This window comes from Bombyx mori, chromosome 12 (genome assembly GCF_030269925.1).
Source record: "Bombyx mori chromosome 12, ASM3026992v2".
Classification (NCBI taxonomy): domain Eukaryota; kingdom Metazoa; phylum Arthropoda; class Insecta; order Lepidoptera; family Bombycidae; genus Bombyx; species Bombyx mori.
In genome coordinates, this window is record NC_085118.1 from 11,775,460 (window position 1) to 11,797,438 (window position 21,979).

Genomic DNA, 21,979 nt, shown 5'->3' on the forward strand with positions numbered 1-21,979 from the left:
TTTTAAATGCCCAGCGAAGCGGGCGGGTACGGCTGGTACTGAATACATATATATGTACAATAACTGGAAAGGGTTCGATTGCAATCTTCGATGCGTGCAGAATCAGTTACTTTTTAAATCAGAATTCTTGATTAACATTGCCTTGAGTAAAATCAAATAGCAAAACATTACATGAAATAATACTTTTCGTTTCCTACCATTTTTAAATCAATTAATTATATTAATGTTCACAGTCTACATTTAAATTAACGTTCAATAAACTGTCAAAATGATAACTTAGGGTCAGTGTCCTCATTTTTGACAGCTTGTTTAGCAGGATTCGTTAAATTGAACTTTCGTGAAAGAACTTTCAAGAATTATAAGTCATAATAAAAATTAAAATTAAACTTGAGTTAGATTTCAGCTGCGTTTCTCTGTTGCTTGAACTGGCGTAGAATTTTAATTTAGAGTCGCCCTCTGGTGAAAAACTCGCCATACGTTACCGGTAGCGCGTTGTTGCCACTTCATTCCCGGACAAGACAACGTAAACTTTAGCAAGAGAGCGAGACGAAAGTAAGTTCGTCTCTTTCACGCGTGGCGTTTTGTTGCTCGGAACGACGTGTTAGCCTTGGGTTAACCGTCGCTCGTGTATAACGTGTCTGGCGCTCCGTAACAGAACGATCGCGTTTACATTCAAAGTTTACACTGAGGATTGGAAAATGAGATTGTTTTACGAAGTTTACAAAGTTGGAACGTGTCAATTTATTCAGTTTTAAACTAAATTAACTTCGTGAAAAAGTTTTGAAAGTGAATATTTAATACTATTGTGCGAGTGAGTTTACAATGCATGACAGTTAAGTTGGAGTTAAGCATATAATCTCAAAAACCAGTGTTGCAAGATGGGCGCTTAAGATTGAATTTTTTTACGAACGACTGCTAGAAAGTTGCTTGGATCACCAACATGAAGTCCGATCGGCTTTCACCGTTGACTTTACTGCTGATTTGCACAGGTAAGCGGAGCTACCTATTTAGTTTCTGAGTCACTTCACACAGCGTCCGTTGTATCAACAGTTCGCCTGTTTGCTTGTGTGTAAAGGTGCACCGTCGTTACAATGGTGATACCATAGCTATGTGGGTACACTGTTCTCTGAGGATAACTCGAGTTAAGAACACAATAGGGTAACATTTCCCATTGTTAAAAGTAAGTACCTACACAAAAACGAAAGAACATTGAGATATAATCTTATCGTCGTGTGTCTCATAAGTTAAAATTTTAACTAAATATGTTTGTCGTTTCTCAATATCTATCTAGTTGTATTTTTTGCTACATTGAGTTAAAATTTTAACTTTCTACGTATGCCATTACGAAACTTATTAAACCGTTGCAAAAATGTAAGGTAACAACAATTTATTCGAATTTTATTGCGAGTAGAACCACGGGCTATGCTTAGTCTATATTTAAGGAAGGTGTTTTAGGCTTGAGGGAACTTTATTTTTGAGAGATTAGGCTTCCAAAGCTTTTATGGATTGCAATTTTACGTTTGACGTTTAACCAGTCTGAGTCCTAGGAAATTTATTATCTCATAAATATTAGTATTAGATTTGGTATTCAGAGCTTGAGTTAAGTAGTGTTGGTATTAGCTGTATATTTGCAGGATGATTTACAATTACTCGGTTTGCATTCATCATTCGATTTTTTCAATTCGAAAGCTAGTAAAGAAGTTGAGAAATCGTATTCAGATATATATTTTAGCCGAGAATTGTGGTACGCCTACATGTAGGGTACTAATAATTTTAAATTCTATCCTATAAAGGGTCACGTGTTACATAAATGCATCGGTTGATTATTTTAAGAAGCCCCAAGATAAAACTAATAAAAATAAATAAGTTGGATCTCAAGCTTGAATGCGTAAATTAGGCAACGCCAATGGCGCGCTGAGAGAGTGAAATCATGTTTATAGAAACCGGTTTGGTTCGATGCAGGTGTGCGTTGCGGTGGCGACCGAACGCTCGGGATGGAGTAAGTCTATACGCTTACAAAGTTATCTGGCTCTCAGACCCTCTAGCTCCAGAGTTTTGAGTTTACATTACTCCACGCAGTTGATTAGTTTTAAACGAGATTGAATTCTGTGAGATGTGGAATAAGTTATCATTTCGTACACGCATCACAAAATAGAGACCATGCTATTTAACTTTTTTTTTTCCTATCGTAAGATAAGAGCCTTGCGAGGCTATTTCAGCGTAACCTTAACTAGTATTGTGAGCTCACGGGGCTCAAACCTGACGACGTTGCTAACAGGAACCCTAGTAAGAGCCGTGCTTCGCAGAATCTACCACCGGATCGGAAACGCGACCAACTTAGAAGATCCGGCGAGAAACTCAGTGGGCCTACTTAACGTTGATAACGAAATGAAACAAATATTTATTATTCGATATTATTTTAAATCCGTATGGTTTGGTACCTACCAATATTCTGTATGGTTTGCGTTCCGATATCAAAGTTATGGATGGTAGGTACCAGTTATTTCAATTCTACATCACCTTAGGTTTAAAGTAGGAATTCACTGAATACCAGATAAGTCGTGAGCTGTATCGCGATCTGTATATCAATAAAAATAAAACAAAATAAAATAATTAATATTATAACATTTCAATATTTCGAATACTTGTCTCGGTACTAACATTTTTAATCAATGAAATCAGTTGAAGCGACTAATTATAATAAATGTATGTCTGAGTTTTAATTTAAAAAAACACATTAAATTTGTTTAATATTGTAAATTATTTGACGATTTATATAAAGATCGTGAAATCGGCCCTGTGGGATTTTAGGGGGTCATCCAGTGCTTCCGTACTTTCCGGCAGTAATCTTTTAAATATTTACGGCCCTGCCTCGGAGCGAATAAAACAATATCCTGCTAAGGGATTGTCCGGTTCAGAGACGCCTTTTCCTTTATTGTTTCAATTGTTAGCGGCCGAGACCCTCTTGCTAGAATATCAGGACTACCTTTTGCGCAAAGCTGCCCTTATCCTCTACATAAATTCGCGGAAATCCGAATCCCTCACCCTTAAGAATTATGAAAGAATATACCACCAGAATACTGGTGTTTTTTTTCTGTCATTTGTAATTTCTTTGAAATGGTAATCAAAGTATAAATAATAATTACTTCCGGTGAATTGCATTGTTGAATATTAAGAACGAAAAGGAACCAGGGAAAAATATACGAAATTAAGCAACAAAATATAAAAAGGAAGGAGTTTACGATTTGACTAAAAATTTAGTTTGTATTAAATCGACTTGTAGATGTAACCGATAGTCGTTAATTGAAATTTATTCATACTCATATAAAATTTTAAAAATAAAGTAACAAAAGTAATTAACAGTACATATTAATATTTAAAATAATATTATAATACAACCGATAATATCCTTGTAATACAATATTTTTTTAACCTTTTACATTCTGTTATGGTATAATGTTGGACTGTTCTGCTTTCATTCTAGAGCTTCAAATAAATATTTAAGTATTATACATAGTACTATATATTAATACGTGAAGCAAAAACTTTGTATCCCTTTTTACGAAAATTGCGCAGACGGAGGAATATGAAATTTTCCACACTCATAGAGAATATAGAGAAGAAGTGCACAATGCTAATTTTTTTTTTAAATAATGCATAAAAGATACATTAAATCAATAAAGAAAACATTACACACACTACATACCATGTATTTGACGCACACACGCATGCATACTATTTAGGTATTGTCAAACTTTTGTTCTTGACATCTGTGGTCAAATTGAGAATAGATTAAATATTGTTTGTCAGTAATTTTTTTTTATAGTGTAGCCTTGGCGAAATTTGTGATTATAGAAGTATATAAACTTACAATTCCAATTGATTATAGTCGAATTTCGACAACTGGGGGCCTCTAGTAATATCTAATGAACGAAGTATTTCTAATAACGTTTGGCATTTTACTATGGACTGTCCAAAATTATATATATAGCTTTTTTCTATTTTTTACTAACGCTATCTGTTAATTATTACTATTAACCGCATTATCTATGATTCTCACCCTATCATATTATCACATTGGATCTGAGATTCGAGACACGGTTTGACTAACGACACTTACACGAGAATAAGAAAATCTCGCTGAAGAAAAAAAAAATACGGTCTCTAGTTTATGAATATAACGTGTTATTCCCAACGGTCGCATTGTCGTGGTTGAGTTCACACGAACTGACACGAACCTCGTTTTCTTTATTTCGAGCGATGGTGGCTTCCGCTTGCATGAGACTGATTGTCTCAGACCTCCTTTGCCACTGAGTGACCCCATCATGTCACGGTGCGTGGAACAAAACCACAATAATGACAAAAAATTACAGGTAAACTACTGATTTATGTTGACATTCATTCTATCTTTATACTAAAGTTATAATAAAAGTTAAACATATTTTTTTTGATATTAAGTTTCTCATATACATAATAATATGTACTTCGCAATAAATTAATAGGATTCACCCATACATCGTATTGGATCTCAAAGTATAGAATTTCTCTAGTTCGGTAGCCAAAATTCTTACGCTATCTAAGAGATTTACTCTGCATTTGTGTTTGTTACCATATTATGTAGGTGTATAGGTATTTTTATACCTATGATATGTGTATTTGGTTTTCAGATGTTCGCGAAAATCATTAATTAAACAAACTGGTAATATTGCTTTTAAAATCAATGTTTAAACAGTAAAATTTAAAGGTTTATGCTAAAAATGATGAGAGGAGAAAAGGCTATTGAATGCTTGAAATAAATAACGCTACAGTTTCATTGAAGTCACACAACAAAATCCTATACTGTAACAGTTTTAATTTGTTAATAAAAAACAAATTCGTTTGTTCATGATTTCGAAGCTTTTGTTTCCAAAATAAAGACAATATTTAAACACCGTTACGAAACTGCTAAAATAATAAAACAATTATTCATCAAATTAAAAGGTTAAAAACATTGTTAAATGAATAAAGAAAACTGAAATACACTTGAATTGTCACTTGGCGATGAAGGCCATTGTTAATAAAAGATTCCGTTTAGATTCTAAATTGGTGTGATGCTAGTTAAATTTTTCCAAAATAACCGTACTCACGACAAATTTTGTTATAAGCAAATATTATCTTATAAGAACTACATACAATTAAGTTCCCAGATCTCGGTCAGCCTTTACCTCTTTCTTCATCGATCTATTTTTTTGGATGCTTCGATAATAAAATCAGCCTTTACTGGCGACAATAGTCCCTTTCTGTCATTACTGGATATAATTCTACGTAATTCATTATTACTCGTCAGATCTCCGGGATCGTTCATCAAAAGGGTTCTTATTACTCATTTGTAACTGTCCTGATCCGTGACGTTTTCTTATATCCGTCATCCGCATTCGAACGAATCGAATTTATTTCGAAAAAAAAAGAAGAAAAAAAAAAACGTAGTTAATTATTTATCTTTTACTTATTGAGCCCACGTCAGCATTTCATCGTAACTAACAATTCGCAGCGAGCGTGTCTGTTAGCGACACAGTTACTACGCTCACAAATGACGATATCATTCTTCCATCACACGATGATTATGCTGGTGAATGACCTCTGAACGTTCATCTTCTGTAAGTGCAATCTTCTAATAATGAAGGTTGATCATAATCTTTTGTTTACTCTTATTTCGTTGTAGTTAGCCTTGGGTTATAAGCTGTAGCAGTTCAAAGCGAAAATTGTTAAATTTGCATTGTGCACGCTCTCGTGAATGCCGTGACCCACCTTGAGACATGAGGTTGAAGTTTCAATATTGTATACTTAAAAGCTTTTCCAGCTTGCGAACTGGATCATAGGGTGACTTCGCCGCGGAAATGAGCAGGATTGTGGTACTTACCCGGTGCAGGCTTACAATACAAATTTATAGTTTTTTCCATTGATATTCATTGCCCCATGGTTTTTATGAATATCAGTTCCGCACAGAAGGATATAGATAAGTTAGAAACGGGATAGATGGGTGCAGAATCGATTAATCTACAGAGAATGATCATACTCTTGAAAAGCTTAGTCATTACTTGCTCGATTTCTGCATCTTATTTCTAGACCATACTGATTAGAGTCATCGACATAATTAATAATATTTTTAGATCATTTCAAGGTCAAATTCATTGTAAAGTAAGTAGTTGCACACGGGCACACATCATGATGTTGTCATTTACCTGATTTTGTTTTGGATTCAAAGAAAAATTGCTAATGCGAAATTTTATTTTAAAGTCTATTCAGATCCTTCAAGTGAGCGCAAGTGTAAGGTCATGTTACTGCTACATCGTATGTCAAACCTTCTTCCAAAACACGCAAAGATCCTGTAAAAATATATTCCGAGTGGGGGTTAAAGAGAATAATGCATCTTTGACAGACATCCCTAAATATGTATATTTTGCTTACTAGCTATTCTGCCACAGGCTTGCTCGCTGAGTTTATTTCCTGAGTATATTCGTCGCTTTTAACCATAATAGTATTGGTGGTAGGGCGTCTTCTTAACTCACACGGATAGGTACCACCACCCTGCCGCGAAGTATTAACTTCAGCCTTTGTAATCTAGAACTGAGACCTAGAACTCAAAGTAGGTAGCGGCATTTACGTTGCTGATGCCTGTGGGTTCTGGTCACCAGTTAACACCAGATGGGCCGTGCGCTTGTTCTTTTCGTAACTCATATTATGATGTCCTTCTGGATCGATTGTTTTCAATATTTCAAATAAATTTGCATGTTGTAGTAAGGAACGTCTTTCCATAGTCATTAAAACTTACAAAAATACGTTTTAAGTTTATTTTATACAAAAGCTTTTGTCTTTTATTTATCGATTGAGGCACTACGAAGTCTGCCGGGTCAGCTAGTTAGAAATATAAATCTTTCTACACATATCCCGAACAATCCTATCTCAATCTGACGTGTCCGAATCGTATGTATTTCAAATAGCCTTTTCACTAAATCCATGTTGTTAGAATCAGGCGTCATAATACATATTATATCACTCGTATAATTAGTACAGCGAACCGAGGCTATGCTGATTTTAATGGAGGCCGTAAAGCACACGTACGTCGCGAATGGTACCGTTATGATAAAACACTTAATTTCAGTCGCTAGTTTTATATTTCTTTCAAATATACTGCATCATTAGACATTGAACTGTAAGACTGATTTAATAGTTGAGTGGTTACTGTCGCCCATGGACTTCAGCAATGCCAGGGGCAGAGCCAAGCCGCTGCGTACCGCTTAATACTCTCCACAAGCCTCGTTTGAAGAAGAACCTGTCATAGCGCTCGGGAAACACCGTGGAGGGGAGCTAATTCTATAGCCGGATGGTACGTGGCAAGAAAGATCGCGGTGGCTCCAGGTAGTATGGATGAACTCTACTCCGGTGGCGGGCGGTGCGATGGTAAAAACGAGATGCCGGTATCATCTCGAACAATTCCTCAGAGCACTCTGAGCAGAGTTCTATTATCATCACTAATATAAATTATAGTTAGCTAAATCAGTTGGAATTAATTGTCCATTACATTTCCCGTTAGTGGTAAACAGAAGTTAAAACAACAAACCAAACAAAACAATGTATTATGTTCTTTCAAATTTTCATAAAAGTTGAACGGGTACTATCGATCGATATAGCCTCCATGAATAAATCGTAAGTGCCATTATACTAAAATTGACGAATTAATTGGCTTAATGTACACCGACGATACATATTCGTATCGTAAACCGCAGCAGCATCGAGGGGTTCTTTGATGAAGCAAACTAGTGATGGTGTCGGACGTGTAACGAATCGATAATAGTTTCTATAATAATTAAACTTTTATCGATATAAACTGTTACATTAAGGAGCTTGAGAACGTTTCCCAGAATATCATAACGTTAGGTAACATAAATTACTCGATACCTTAATATTTACGTTGAATTTATAGCTTCGGGAAAGCAATAGCATTATCAATATAATAATACCATTAGGGCCCCGGGCGATACATGTCTCGTTGCCTAATACAATCGATAATAAGGTTTGTTATACTTCGGGTTCTTATGCTCCCTCCGTGTATATGGTATGCTCATTATGTCCTTATTATACCTAATACTGATTGGAACTGTAAATGTATTGTTTTTATGTATACATTCCGAATAACTAATACATTTTAGTGGTCAATAACATGTGAGATGTTTTATGTATTAAGTAAGTATGTGAGGTATTAAGTCCATAGTCCATCATTGAGATTCAGATATTGAGGGTAATCTCAGTTTAGAACACTCACCGTTCCAACCGGAACACGTAATCATTGCACGGAGGAGTCCTACAGGAAGTTAAGTAGGAAAACCAACTAAGGATATTACAAGATGGAAGATGGGAAGGTAGTTGTAAATATATAAAGGAAATGAAAAAATAAAAGCGAATATATTACCGATGAAAACGTTCGTCGCTCGAGCTGGACTTTAAATACAAAGCTTTACAATCAGTGCTGATGCCGCGTCTCCTCAGAGACCAAGTTTCTATTTTAGTATGAAATTTGCATCAGATTTAGACTGCGGACGTGGTTTCACTCAAAACTGAACGTCAATTAGCATCATGAATATTTATTCTTCAATTTATATAATAATAATAAATACAGGGTATGTCCTAAAGTATTTATGGATACGATTATCGGACATGTGATTATTAAGAACTGTAAATTCGTAATTTGGACCGCAAATATTTAATGTGTATCCCGAACTGAAATTATCCGTTCTGAAATGTAAATCATTGTTAGGAGTGGATGGTAATTTTGGAATTCATTAAAACTTAAAGAACTGTGATTAAAAAGTGGCGATATGAAAAGTATGGCTAGAATTTGTTGAACTCGATATTTTAAAATACAGCTTAATTATTTTTTGTTTATCAGAACAAAAAAATTGGGTCGTTTTGTTATTTTTCATAAATCAATTCTTACTAGTGGTCCCGCAGTAGTCGAAATTCGACTATAATTAATTAAAATTTTAAGTTTGTACACTATTATGATTCTATTTTCAAAGACTATTATACTTCTTTAATCACAGATTTCGTCAAGACTATACTTTAGACAAATATTAATAAAGAGAAAACAGTATTTAATCTATTCTCAATTTGACAGACTATAACTGGCAGACTGCAAAGAAAAGTTTGAGAATAAATAGTATGCATGCGTGTGTGTGTCAAATACATAGTAGTGTGTGTAATGTTTTCTTTATTGATTTAATGTATATTTTATGCATTATTTAAAAAATATATTAGCATTGTGCACTTCTTCTCTATAATCTCTATAAGTGTGGAAAATTTCATACTCCTCAGTCCGCGCAATTTTCGTAAAAAGGGATACAAAGTTTTTCCTTCGCGTATTAATAAATAGATTAATATGATTGTATGGTAAAAGATAGAAATGAGTACCTAATGCAAATTGAGATATGGAATTTGTTAAAAGTTGTTTAAACCACAGGTAAGTAAGGAAACTTTTCGTTCTCGTTAAAAGTAATCACTTTGATTTGTTTCGAATGATTCGTTTACCGGAGGATAAAAGAAATTAGATTACAAAACTAAGCGAAATTAAACTTGTTTTATCTGAATTAAATTGCTTTTCTTAAGAAATAAAAACGTTTATTAGCGATACGTTTAATCCTCAAAGGTCTCGATCCTATTATAAGTTGGAAGTTAATTTCATTTTAGATGTTTTTTTGATATCCTTGAGTGTATGTATATTAAATCTAATTTACGTAAATCACGAATCGAAATATTTCTTGTTCACGGAGAATTTACGTAGTAATTTATTTACGGTAGTGGTAGTCAGTTGAGTTGATAAATGCCAGCGATAACAATCTGTATTTTACGTAATGACACACGATATTTTTCTGTGTTGTGGACGACTCGATAATTATTATTATGATGGTGTTTTTTTATTGCTTGGGTGGGTAGACGAGCTCACAGCCCACCCGGTGTTAAGTGACAGACATCTACAACGTAAATGCGCCTTGAGATATAAGTTCTTAGGTCTCAGTATAGTTACAACGGCTACCCCACCCTTCAAACCGAAACGCATTACTGCTTCACGGCAGGAATAGGCGGGGTGGTGGTATCTACCCGTGCGGACTCACAGGAGGTTCTACCACCAGTAAAATGGTGGTTAAATGAAGATTTGATCGATAGCCGTTATTTTGACGTTATATTGCACGGACCCCTAGTCTAAGGGTGATTGGCAGCACCGATTCGCGTTGTTCTAATCTAATTAAGTGCTTAATCAGGACATTAATTAATTAATATAATGCTATTTTTAATATTTGCATTCCCAACAGATGGTAAAAAATCTAACACAGCTGTTCTCTGGAAATAATTCGCTTAAAAACTCTGCATTCGTACTTCAACTAATAAGTATTACAAGAGACTTCTGCTAAGGAGAATTACAGTTATTATAACGTCTTCTTGCATTAAAACTGTATAATCTCAAAACTTACTAATTTTACAGGAGAGTGTTTTAAAGGTTTAACATGTGATATTTTTAATATTAATCATCTTTGCAACATTATTTTTTTATTTTTTACCAGTTACATTATCTGTATTTGACAGTAAGATAAAAATATGTATTAATTTTGTAATAGTAGTCAAAACATAGGTAAACTAAAGAAAAAAAAAACTATAACTAAACTACGCTCTTTTGATAGTATTTATGAGAAAAATACTGGTGACACCAAATGATTTCGCATATTAACTCAATTTCAAATATTTTTGGAAATTGTACACTTTTAATGCGAAAAGACGATATGTATAACTAACGAGTTTCGTTTCAAAATAATATTTTTACAGTATTTTGGAGGCCCAAAATGGTTGTTTAATTACGGCAGTGGTTTATAAGGTTTCATGAACGTGTTAATTAAATTATCCATCATCAAACACTGGGGAAAAGAATAATTATTTGGATGTCTATGACAAACTGAAATCTTCCATCTAACTTTTTATAAGCTGGTATTTGGGTCATTTATTTTCACAATTAACAAGTATGCTTACAACTTATTTGAGTTGAAACAAATAAATTCGAATTTTCCACGTAAATATTAGAATTACACTTTCTGGTCCATAAACCATCATTTTTCAACAAATTTTCCTTTAAAAAAAATCTTAGTTCCTAATCATGGATATATGTACCCACAGTACCGGTAACTAACATATAATTAGGGACAGTTCTAGTTGTCAAATAACAGAAATATATTATATGCATAAAAGCAATACGCTAAAAGCACCGACAGATTGCTGTAAATAATAAAAAAAAGTTCATGCAGATTTTTCGCCACAAGGGATGTTATTACGCACCCGTTTAAAAAAATGCTACGTAATTTTAAAACGATTTTTTTTCCGTACCCATTCACTAAGAGCCAAAGGGACTATTCCAGCTACGCGCGGACGGGTAGGTGAGCTCACAGGCTCAACCTCAGAGAATTTGCTAACACTAGCCCTAGCAAGAACTGTAAGTACTTCGCAGAAACTACCACCGCATCGAAACCGCGACCCGCTGAGAAGATCGGGCGAGAAACTCAGTGGAATTTCTCTGCGTTTTCTCAAAATATATAACTTTTTAGTCGTTGTAACTAAAATAACGTGAAGCTACTAAACAGTCCTAGATTTAACGGAGCACATTGTTTTACATTTGATCATGCTCTTTAGTAAGACTTAATAATAAAGTTTATGACAACTAAGAACATTTCCACAGATGATATAAATTTACGGTAGATAATGGTAGAAAATTTATGGTAGATAAACGATGACATAAACACACCGTAGGCAACAAAATCGTATCAAATTTGAAAATGTATGTTAGCTTTCATTACGCAGGTAACCAGCTTAAACTTGGTTATACTTTAACAGGTTCGTCTTCGTCGCAAATATGATCACTTTGATGATCTGAACTTTAAACTTCAGTAATCAGTTTTGAACGGTAGACATTAGCTTCCTGAAGTTATGTCAGATGACAGCGAAATTTATATGTACCTAAGAGGGTGATATAATTATGTTTGAATATATACTAATTTGCTATATCAAACTTATGAGGTTAATATTTTATGTATGTTGCAAATGGAGATACCGTGTCATTGGTGTAGAAATTCAAGTTAACGTTTATTGATTGAAAAAGTATATATAGAGTACAAGCCTATTCGCGGGATATATATTCCGTAAATATACAGGAACCGTGAATATGGAAAAGCGCGTTGGATACCTACATATGTACATATTGGATTCCTTTTTATTAAAGTGTATTGTGTATGTATCGATTAGATCTGCGAATAAAGAAATCATTAACTGCAAATAAAGGAATTGGGACGCTTTTTTTTTAATCCGCGAATAGTGAAATGGCGAATGAATGAAGCGCGAATAAGTAGCTGTTGTTGTAATTGAAAATAATATAATGAGAGTAAAATACACGATATTGAACCGATAAACTAATATTAATTAAATCTAGGATTTACGAAAGTTACAAGAGAATAATAGATAAAATATATTTTACGAACTCTGTACTCCACTCCGCATTTCCGGTCTCTGTCAACTTATACTTTGTTGTTCTACGCATCCACTCGGACCAATTTACACGTTAATCACGAATTTGAGTCGCTTGATGGGCACTTTGTTCCAAATCTTTTTTTTTAATTGCTTATGTGGGTGGACGAGCTCACGGCCCACCTGCTGTTAAGCGGTAAACCGAAGTCCTTAGACATCTACAACGTAAATGCCGCCACCTACCTTGAGATATATGTTCTAAGGTCGCAGTATAGTTGCAACAGTTATTCGCTAAACAGGAAAAGAAGACTAGGTACTTCGGAACGCGCTCACAGATTTTAGCATTTCATTCACCGCTAATGTCCCGGTAAATCTAATAAGCATTGACATCCGAAAAGAAAGTTTATATCTAAAAAAAAAAAAAAAGAAGTTATTACGTACTACAGATGGTTCTCACGAAACTCATATATTCACGAACAGATGGAAAATCAATTTCCCGTGCGTTTTCATTATAATATGTATAATAAACGCGACGATTCAGTAAAAGCGAGATATAGCGTCGATATTATCGATTTATTGTCTTTTGTCCGATCATTTACGGTTACACGAAAATGTCATATGAGTCGTCTATTATCAAAGGTGGCAATCTGTGCATTTGGACAAAAAAATGTTATTGATATGTCAATACAGATTGATTTGAATATAATCGTCTCCTTCAAAGAATACGGTTCAAAACCTGCATTAAATAACAGGTTAACTATTAACCTTTATTAAACCATTAAATAAAGGTTAATAGTTAACCTGTTATTTATCTAAGATGTCGTTTCGAAGAGTTTTGTGACTGCCAATGGAATACAAAGTCAATAATTCGTTTTTCTGATTTACCAATAATTGTCCAAAAGTCAGATTGCCGGCTTTGATAATAATAGTCGACTCATATATAACTATGCAGTAATGAGTCAATTTTAATAGATTATAGATAAAGTGAATTTTGTCCGAATCGTAACACTTGCAAGTCCCTTAACGTAATCACATATACGTAAAAATTATCGCCAAGAATCGTGGGAGTTGACAGGGATCACAACGGTCTTCGCCGTGGTATCCCCATGGACCTGTATTACCTCGACTAATAACAACTTTCCCAAATAAATCGTTATGAAAACATTAATGTAATTAACAGATCACAGTTACGTTGTGATAATTATTATTTTGCCTCATTATATTAAACACGAACGTATTATGCATTAAATATGCGCATATTTACGTCAGAACTACTACGGCTTCGTAGTTTTTCTTGTTTATTTATTTGCCTACTATAATTACGTTTGAATGCAAATTTTTGATGTTTGTGTTTGCTAACCGACACTGGATAACGAAAATCGGATTGAAATAAATCAAAATATACACACACATTATTATGTATGTACATACCTACCTACATAACTTCTACCAAATTTCCCATAACAAATAATTAAATTTTTAAATAATTTATCTTATATTGAGACCTCTGTATACATACGGTTTATTTTTTAAATGAAAATCTCGTCATAGTATATTGAAATTTATTTTATGCTACCAACGGGGCGAACCATGGAGTAATTGGCAAGAACCAAAATAATTAAAACCCATTTTACAGTTTAATCATGTTACGATAAAAACGTTCGGAAATAACATGCAGTGACACTATTAAATGCTAAATTAAATCATAAAAGTAGTTTTAATCACGTCCACGACTAGCGTAAACCTGTTTCCATAACACCTGAAGCTTAACTAAATATATCGTTGTAATATTCATCTAGATAGTTAAAGTTAATAAATTATAATTAACTTTTTTCGCTTGAATATTTCATAAAAATATCGAATTAAAAGCAAAATGTCCATTAAAACATTTTCTCCGGTTTTCACGAGTCGTAATTAAAACTACTTTTACGGCTTAATCTCAGTTTTGTTTTAATAGTGCTTTCGTTAGCCAATTAAATATTATTTATGTTAGCAATTTTCCATAAGGAAATTACCTGTTCGCGAGAAGCTGAAAATAGCCTACCAGCTAATAGGTGGGTGAAAAAAGGAAATTAATTGAACATTACTATTTTCGGTAATTTTGCGAGCTTATTTGATTAATGATTCAAGACTAACAAATAAAGTCATATGTTATCAGGAAAACTAAAGTGTTGACTACATTGAAATAGCTGTTGCACATAACGAACATGGGATTAAACCGTAAAAGTGTATTTTTAATCAAACCCCTCCCTCCTCCTCGCGTCGTTTTCCTCATTACTGAGGGTCGTGACTCCCGGGCTGCATCAGTTTCTCCCGTACGATTTCCCTCCATCTGCTGCGATCCTAAGCTTCATGAAGGGCATTGTGGAAGTTGATGTTTAGAGAAGATCGTAATTAAACCCAATAAAACCATAAAACAAGATTAAATACATGATCCAGCACTTTTATCGACTGGTTATTTTTGGTCACTTTGCTTGTCATTCTGTCGAGCACAATGAGATGTTCGGGCAAGTTAGTTTCGGGTCACGGCTTCCTGAAAGTTAGATTGATGTCCAAATAAGTTTAAAAAAAATCTAGGTAGAATAGATAGATATAAATTTAGTTAGAAATAGTTTTAGATAGGCATAGCTTAGATGGATAGATATTATATTTATTGCCTTGAAATTAAATATCATTTTAGTACCAGTTACAAAACAATATTTGGATTTCACAGTTGAAAAAGTGTAGACATTAAATGACCTGCCTACCTCAGAACAAATACTGAAATCCGATTTATATAATGTCTCATTTATCTACCAATATGTCTTATTTCTATTTATTATTATTTGATTACTACTTCTACATAAAATGGACATAATCGTTAAAACAGAAAAAAAGAAATTTCAATTCTTTTTTGTGTTTTGGTAGCTAGTTCTACTAAGGTAAGGTAACTATGAACGTGAAATATGCTTTGTATTTGGATATCACTTTGAAGTCTCCAGTGCCTAAAAATTACGGATTTCCTACTCTTTAAACTTAAATGGCTTATTGAAACCATCCAAGCAGTTATAATATCTTAGGACTTTAAACTTTATATTTAAATTAAAAAAACAAGGGCTTCTACAAAATAAAACTATGCGAATAATCCAACAATTAAAAAGAAAAATGATTTTGTGGAAGAACAAATACCTTTAACAGAGAAACCGCTATATGAATAGCTTCGAAGTTTTAAAAGATGCTAACTTTTTCCTACAAATTTAATGTAAAGTTTCATTTCTGGAATCAAACTTCATATTAAAATTTCAATTTTCTAAGTAAAGGCATTGGATTTAGTTCGTTACTATTTATAATAATATATTTAAAAACATCATACTTACCTCTAACCTCCATATCGTGTGACAGGGTTTTTCTTTTCGTCATGAAAAGTCGAACTCAAAGACTTTATGGAGTGAGGATGTCTATTGACGGATTAAAAGTTGGTGTCGGCTGAGCATAGTGCAACATTGTTTTATTTTTGTACTAGCGACCCGCCCTCGCTTCGCTTCGGAAACTGTAATTTATTATTAATTTCTCCACTATTTAATGGATATTATTATACATATAAACCTTCCTTTTTTTTTTTTTTTTTTTTTTTTTTTTATGATTGAAAGTTTACTGGTGGCCCGAAGGCCTTTCCAGTTTCACCAGGACAGGTGGGCGAGCAAAGGCTCAGCCAAGAGGGGCGGGATTTGCTAACAACTGCCCGAAGGAGACCTAACAACTCAAGAGCAATTGTTTCGCGAATGAATCTACTACCGGATCGGAATCGCGACCCGCTGAGAAGATCCGGCGAGAAACTCAGCGGGCTGATGCATGGGTCAGGTTGCACGTCGACCTCTTTGTCGAGTTCGACGAATACGGTTACCGGGGTCCCTAAGCCTGCTCCTAGTATTAGAGCTGAAGGCATCTAATGCAAAGGTTATTGGATCTGATGGATCCGTAAGGACGTGTCTAGGGCGTCGACGGTGACTGGCTCCTGCATGATCAGGATTCGGGGAGTAGTCAGCGGCGGCAACGATAAGGCGATTATCATGACGCATAGCCTTATCGAAGTATCGTTCCGACGCTGACTTCATGTATTTCCGAATTGATTCGAGGCCCAGGTCGTCGTGTAGGTCAACGTTCCTCACGAACCACGGAGCCCCGACAGCTAACCTGCAAAAGCGGGATTGTAGAGATTGGAGGGTGTCTATGTGTGTGCGGGCCGCGTGAGCGAACACCACACTCGCGTAAGTCATGACGGGCCTTATGCAAGTTTTGTAAAGTGTCACCTTGTTCCGAAGGGACATTTTACTCCGCTTACAGATCATGGGGTAGAGTCTACCGAGAATAAACGCGGCACGGTCACGGACTGATTTTATATGCGGGCGGAATGTCATCGATGCATCCAGGGTAACGCCCAGGTACTTGACCTTCCTAGCCCAGGGTATGGATTGACTAAAGAGAGTAATCGGGGGTGTGAGATTCCTCCTCCTAATACGGGAGGAAATCCGTGTGGAGCTTCCCCTCTGAAATAGCACCGCAGTACTTTTCGCTGGGTTGATGTCTATGCGCCATTTTCGGAACCACTGTCCTAGGGCTAGGGCTGCGCTCTGAAGCTTCTTCGCGATTAGGGACTTGTTTCTACTGGAATAGTAAACAGTCGTGTCGTCGGCGAATAAAGCTAAATGGGTCGGCGGCGACCGGGGAATATCGTTAACGAATAAGCTAAATAGGAGGGGTGAAAGAACAGAGCCTTGCGGGACTCCAGCTGTGAGAGGTCGTGGGGAGGAGCGGGTTCCCTCGACTCGAAAAGAGCGGTTCGACAAGAAGTCCCGTATGATGAGCACGAGACTATCCGGCACGCCCATGTTGAATAGTTTGAAAATCAAACCATTGTGCCAGACTTTGTCGAACGCTTTTGCGACGTCGAAGAAGAGAGCTCCCGTGTATAACGGTTTTGGTCGATTAAGCCCCACAAGAATGTGCTCCGTGAGGCGGTGCACCTGTTGAACGCATGAGTGATTTGTACGGAATCCGAATTGTTCATCGATGAGAATGCCCTTGGATGAGACGAAGTCTCTGAGGCGTTTGTAGAGCAGACGCTCATACAGTTTGCCTAGAGACATGAGGAGGCTAATCGGGCGGTAGCTCGTCGGATGATTTTTTGGTTTACCGGGTTTATCCTTCCTCTTCAATCACTTTATCTATTAAAAAAAACACATGAAAATCCGTTGCGTAGTTTTAAAGATTTAAGCATACATAGGGATATAGGGACAGAGAAAGCGACTTTGTTTTATACTATGTAATGATACATTTTAGAAGTAATTTAAAATTGCTGTATTGCGGGTTGTGCCACACGGCAGACACTGCTATCCACCTTGAAACGTCTCCATTTTGGGATATCACGGCTGTCTTACCCTACAAACAACAACACGTGGATGTATTTATAGGAAATTTGAACTTAATACTGACTTACGTAAATTTAATGAGAATGAGACACGAAATTAATAGGCATCGGATCAAAGGGTTCAAAAGTACGTGAAATGAACCGCTAATGGTTTCGCCGCCGCCGCACGTTTTTCGACTCGGAACCCCTTTCTTCGATTTCCAGGTTTTTATTTGCCGCAGATTGGCAAACAGCGTGAATGACAGGATGACAACAGACATCATTAGTAGTCGAGAGTTTTCCAAGAAATGTATGTAAAGATTAAAGTACCTAATTAGCATACAAAATTACATGCCTATATCGTCTTTTCGCATTAAAAGTGTACAATTTCCAAAAATATTCGAAATTGAGTTAATATGCGGAATCATTTGGTATAACCAGTATTTTACTCATAAATACTGTCAAAAGAGCGTAGTTTAGTTTTAGTTTTCTTTTTTTTAGTTTACCTATATTTTAACAACTATTAACAAAATTAATACATAATTTTATCTTACTTTAAAAGACAGATAATGTAACTGGTAAAAAATAAAAAATTAATGTTGCAAAGGTGATTAATATTAAAAATATCACATGTTAGATCTTTAAAACACTCTTCTGTAAAATTAGTAGGTTTTGAGATTATACAGTTTTGATGCGAGAAGACGATATGTGCCTATGACTGTTCAAAGCTGAAGCTGCAAATGTTTCCGAAACTCACCAATGACTTTATTCTAAACTCTTATAAACTCCATGATCAGCAATATCCGCATTCTAAGAGTTTACAAACCATGATACACAGTACAGGCATAATTCTAGGAATTGAACTATTTCGTGTACAGAAAAATGGTAGTTATTTTCTTGTTTAAAGATATAACAAATATAATTGCTAGTTGAATTTTACTCTCATAAAGATTTACCAAATATATGATGCTTTTCGCCGCAGATTACAATTTGAATTTGATATTTTTGAAATTTTTTCCATCTCATTCTCGAACAAGACAGGAAAACGCGTATGTGCTGTAAATAACTTATACCGACACATCTATCTTGGGACAAAGACGAACAAAATGACCTGCCAAAAGTAGTAAATAAATACACTCTTGGTACATTTTCTCACAGAAACATACGTCTGAACGGTATTCGGGGTGGGCACATATACAGCATTTCTCGGACTTCTTTTTTATTATTTATATACTTACAAAATTTGCTGGGAATATTTTAATCTCACTGTGCCTCTAGGCAAAATTGGCTAAGAATGTGTTGTGAGGGAAAACCTAAGAAAATAAATAAATGAGAAACAAAGGAAGACTTTAAGACCTCCGTATCTAAGTTAGAAGCTCGTAAAGGTTAGGTACTTTATTATTTAGGAACGTATAGGAAGTACACGAATTAATTGATTCTGCTTGGCAATTTAATTTGCGTATTTACGAATGGTTAAATTATTGTTCTGGTATCACGCAAAACAGTAGTTTCTTCAATTAATCGAGAAATACCATATTTCTTGTCGAAGTAGGTGCATACTGATTTGACAAGTGAACATTGTTCTATGATGAACCCTTTGAGCGCGAGCCGTCGATACATCGACTCTATTATTGTGTATAAATTGCGGAGCGTCAGAATACTAACTATTTGCGCAGTTTGATTATAGGTATTACTTAGGTATCGACCTATACATGGACGTGTTTTAGCGTACTCATGTATAACGTTTTATTTAATTTAATAAGTTAATAACATTTATTAAAATACCATTTAAAAATATTTTGCTGTGAATTTAGCATAAAACCAAAATAAATGCTAAATTCTTTTTTTCAAAAATTCTTAGCAATTTATGCCAAAATGTGAAAATAAGCTCAGCGCTAAAATGGGTAAAACAATTTACAAGACGGTGATGATTGTCTTAAACATTTGACATATTGTATATTCATCTGCTCCATTTACATGCATCCATAATATCGTTCATAACGGGGTTATTGACTAAGATATGAAAATGAAACGAATTTACCAAGATTTGGGGGTTTTTAACATAAATCTAGAAAGATCTTCGCAGTTGGTCATTGGCTTGCAGTCTACAAAAAACCGGTCACACCGAACGTGTAGTGTGTTCCATTTTTATCATGTGAGCGGACCTCATTACCATTTGACGATCAGGGTGATTCTAGTGGATCTGTGTGCTTAGTGCGAGTTTCTTAACGTTCTCGATAGCGTAAAAGTTAACCCAATTTTGTATGCAATAGGTACAGCGCCCCAAGTGGCAAACGTACGCAAACCATCTCATTCCATACAAATATGAGTTAACTTTTACGCTATCGAAAACGTTAAAACTCGCACTAAGCACACTGATGGTTTGAAATGGTTGGTTACGAGAAGAAATATTGGATTTCTACATATTCTATCAGCTCTTAACTAAACAGCGCTTCAAGGTAGTGCTTGAGGTACCCACTGCGAATGTGATTGTGTTATTTAATACCGGAGTAAATAAGTCTTATTTCTTACATGACTTGCCCGTGTGTTTTCTATTATCTTTTGAGCTTCATACTACAATACTTTGGAATGAACTTTCATTCGCGATATTTCCCGTATGTAAGATTTGACTTTCCTCGACATGTTTTCGAAATAAAACGGGATTTTTATTACTTAGATAGATACTAGCTTGCAAACTGCCTAATGTTAAGTTTTTAACGGAGTCCTTTCATCCAACATTAGATCTTAAATCCACTTTGAGACATGAGGTCGAAATCTTAACGATTGTCCCACATTACAAACCGGAACGAACGATTGGTTCGCGTTAGGCAGGATAGTAGTAAATGGCTTTACCTACCTTACCAGCATTTATAACGACACGGTTTTGCCGCTGGCATTGACGATGTCGGTGCCACTTCACACCAGGTGTTCGAAGTTCGACTGTCTTTGAAGGATTATGAAAAAATATGTTTTCGCAATGTAAATAAAATTGGCTACCGAAATTCAATAATTAATCTTAAACAAACAGAGACATTGTTTTTCGTTGTTTCCTTTTCGACAAGACAACATGCTCATATTTTGTAATACGATTTAAATATAAGGGACTTAAAAAAATAGGAATTTTTTGTTTTAAAAAAAAATTTGGAATTTTCAGTTTTCCTATTTCTTTACATTAAATTTGTACGATGTATGAATTTCAAAACGATATTTTATTCTGCAATACGGAAACAATTAAAACGATCAATTGGAAATCTATAAAAAATAGGTACATAGCTCTGAAATTGTAAAAAAAAAATTGTTTATAAAAAAACATATAATTAACTGCAGGTTTTATTATTTTATTGTTATTCTGAATTAACCTTTTTTCATTGTATGAATGAATATTTGAATTTAATTCATACTCTTATTGCCTATTTAATTTCAAGATGTTGTGAACTATTTCACTGTCGTTGGTATCTATCATTTAGGTGACATTTGTCATGATATTCATCTTGTCAATTCGTCGGTGTTCGGAATTGGGTAATCATTTTGTTGGTATCAATAACTAAATATAAATAATCTATATATATAAAAATGAATTGCTGTTCGTTAGTCTCGCTAAAACTCGAGAACGGCTGGACCGATTTGGCAAATTTTGGTCTTGAATTATTTCTGGAAGTCCAGAGAAGGTTTAAAAGGTAGCTAAATATGAAAATGCTTGGAATTAAATAAAATTAACAATTAAAAACAAAATTGATGTGTTCCCCGTCGGACGGATTCCTTTTGTTGGTTTTAAGTTTATTTTACACAAAAGTTTAGGTCTTTTATTTATCGATTGAGGCACTACGAAGTCGGCCGGGTCAGCTAGTAATAATATAAAAATAGTGTCTTATTATTCAGGGCACTCCGTAAGTGGGTACCAATACGTCTTACCTATTTAATAGTTACATGAATCGTTTGACGTTTTCGGCGGGTTCATGCAACTAGTCAGTTTAAACTGAATAATGTTCTGATTGCATGACGCACGATAGCATTATTTCGTAACATTTTCAAATCATGAACTAACTTCGATTGTCG

The 21,979-nt window shown here is 34.9% G+C and overlaps 1 protein-coding gene and 1 long non-coding RNA gene across 2 annotated transcripts in view; both read left to right on the forward strand.

Annotated features, from left to right (window-relative positions):
- The first annotated feature begins 601 nt into the window (after positions 1 to 601).
- Positions 602 to 21,979, forward strand: part of LOC101743174 (hemicentin-1) — a 97,128-nt gene continuing 75,750 nt past the window's right edge. The window contains exon 1 of the mRNA XM_012690683.4: positions 602 to 989. Within this exon, the coding sequence (XP_012546137.1) occupies positions 941 to 989 (49 nt within the window). The 5' untranslated portion in view covers positions 602 to 940. The remainder of the gene's footprint in view (positions 990 to 21,979) is intronic.
- LOC134199902 (uncharacterized) lies at positions 3,855 to 5,021 on the forward strand. The gene is made up of 2 exons (XR_009974566.1): positions 3,855 to 4,373; positions 4,668 to 5,021. It is a non-coding gene; the product is annotated as an uncharacterized LOC134199902 (long non-coding RNA).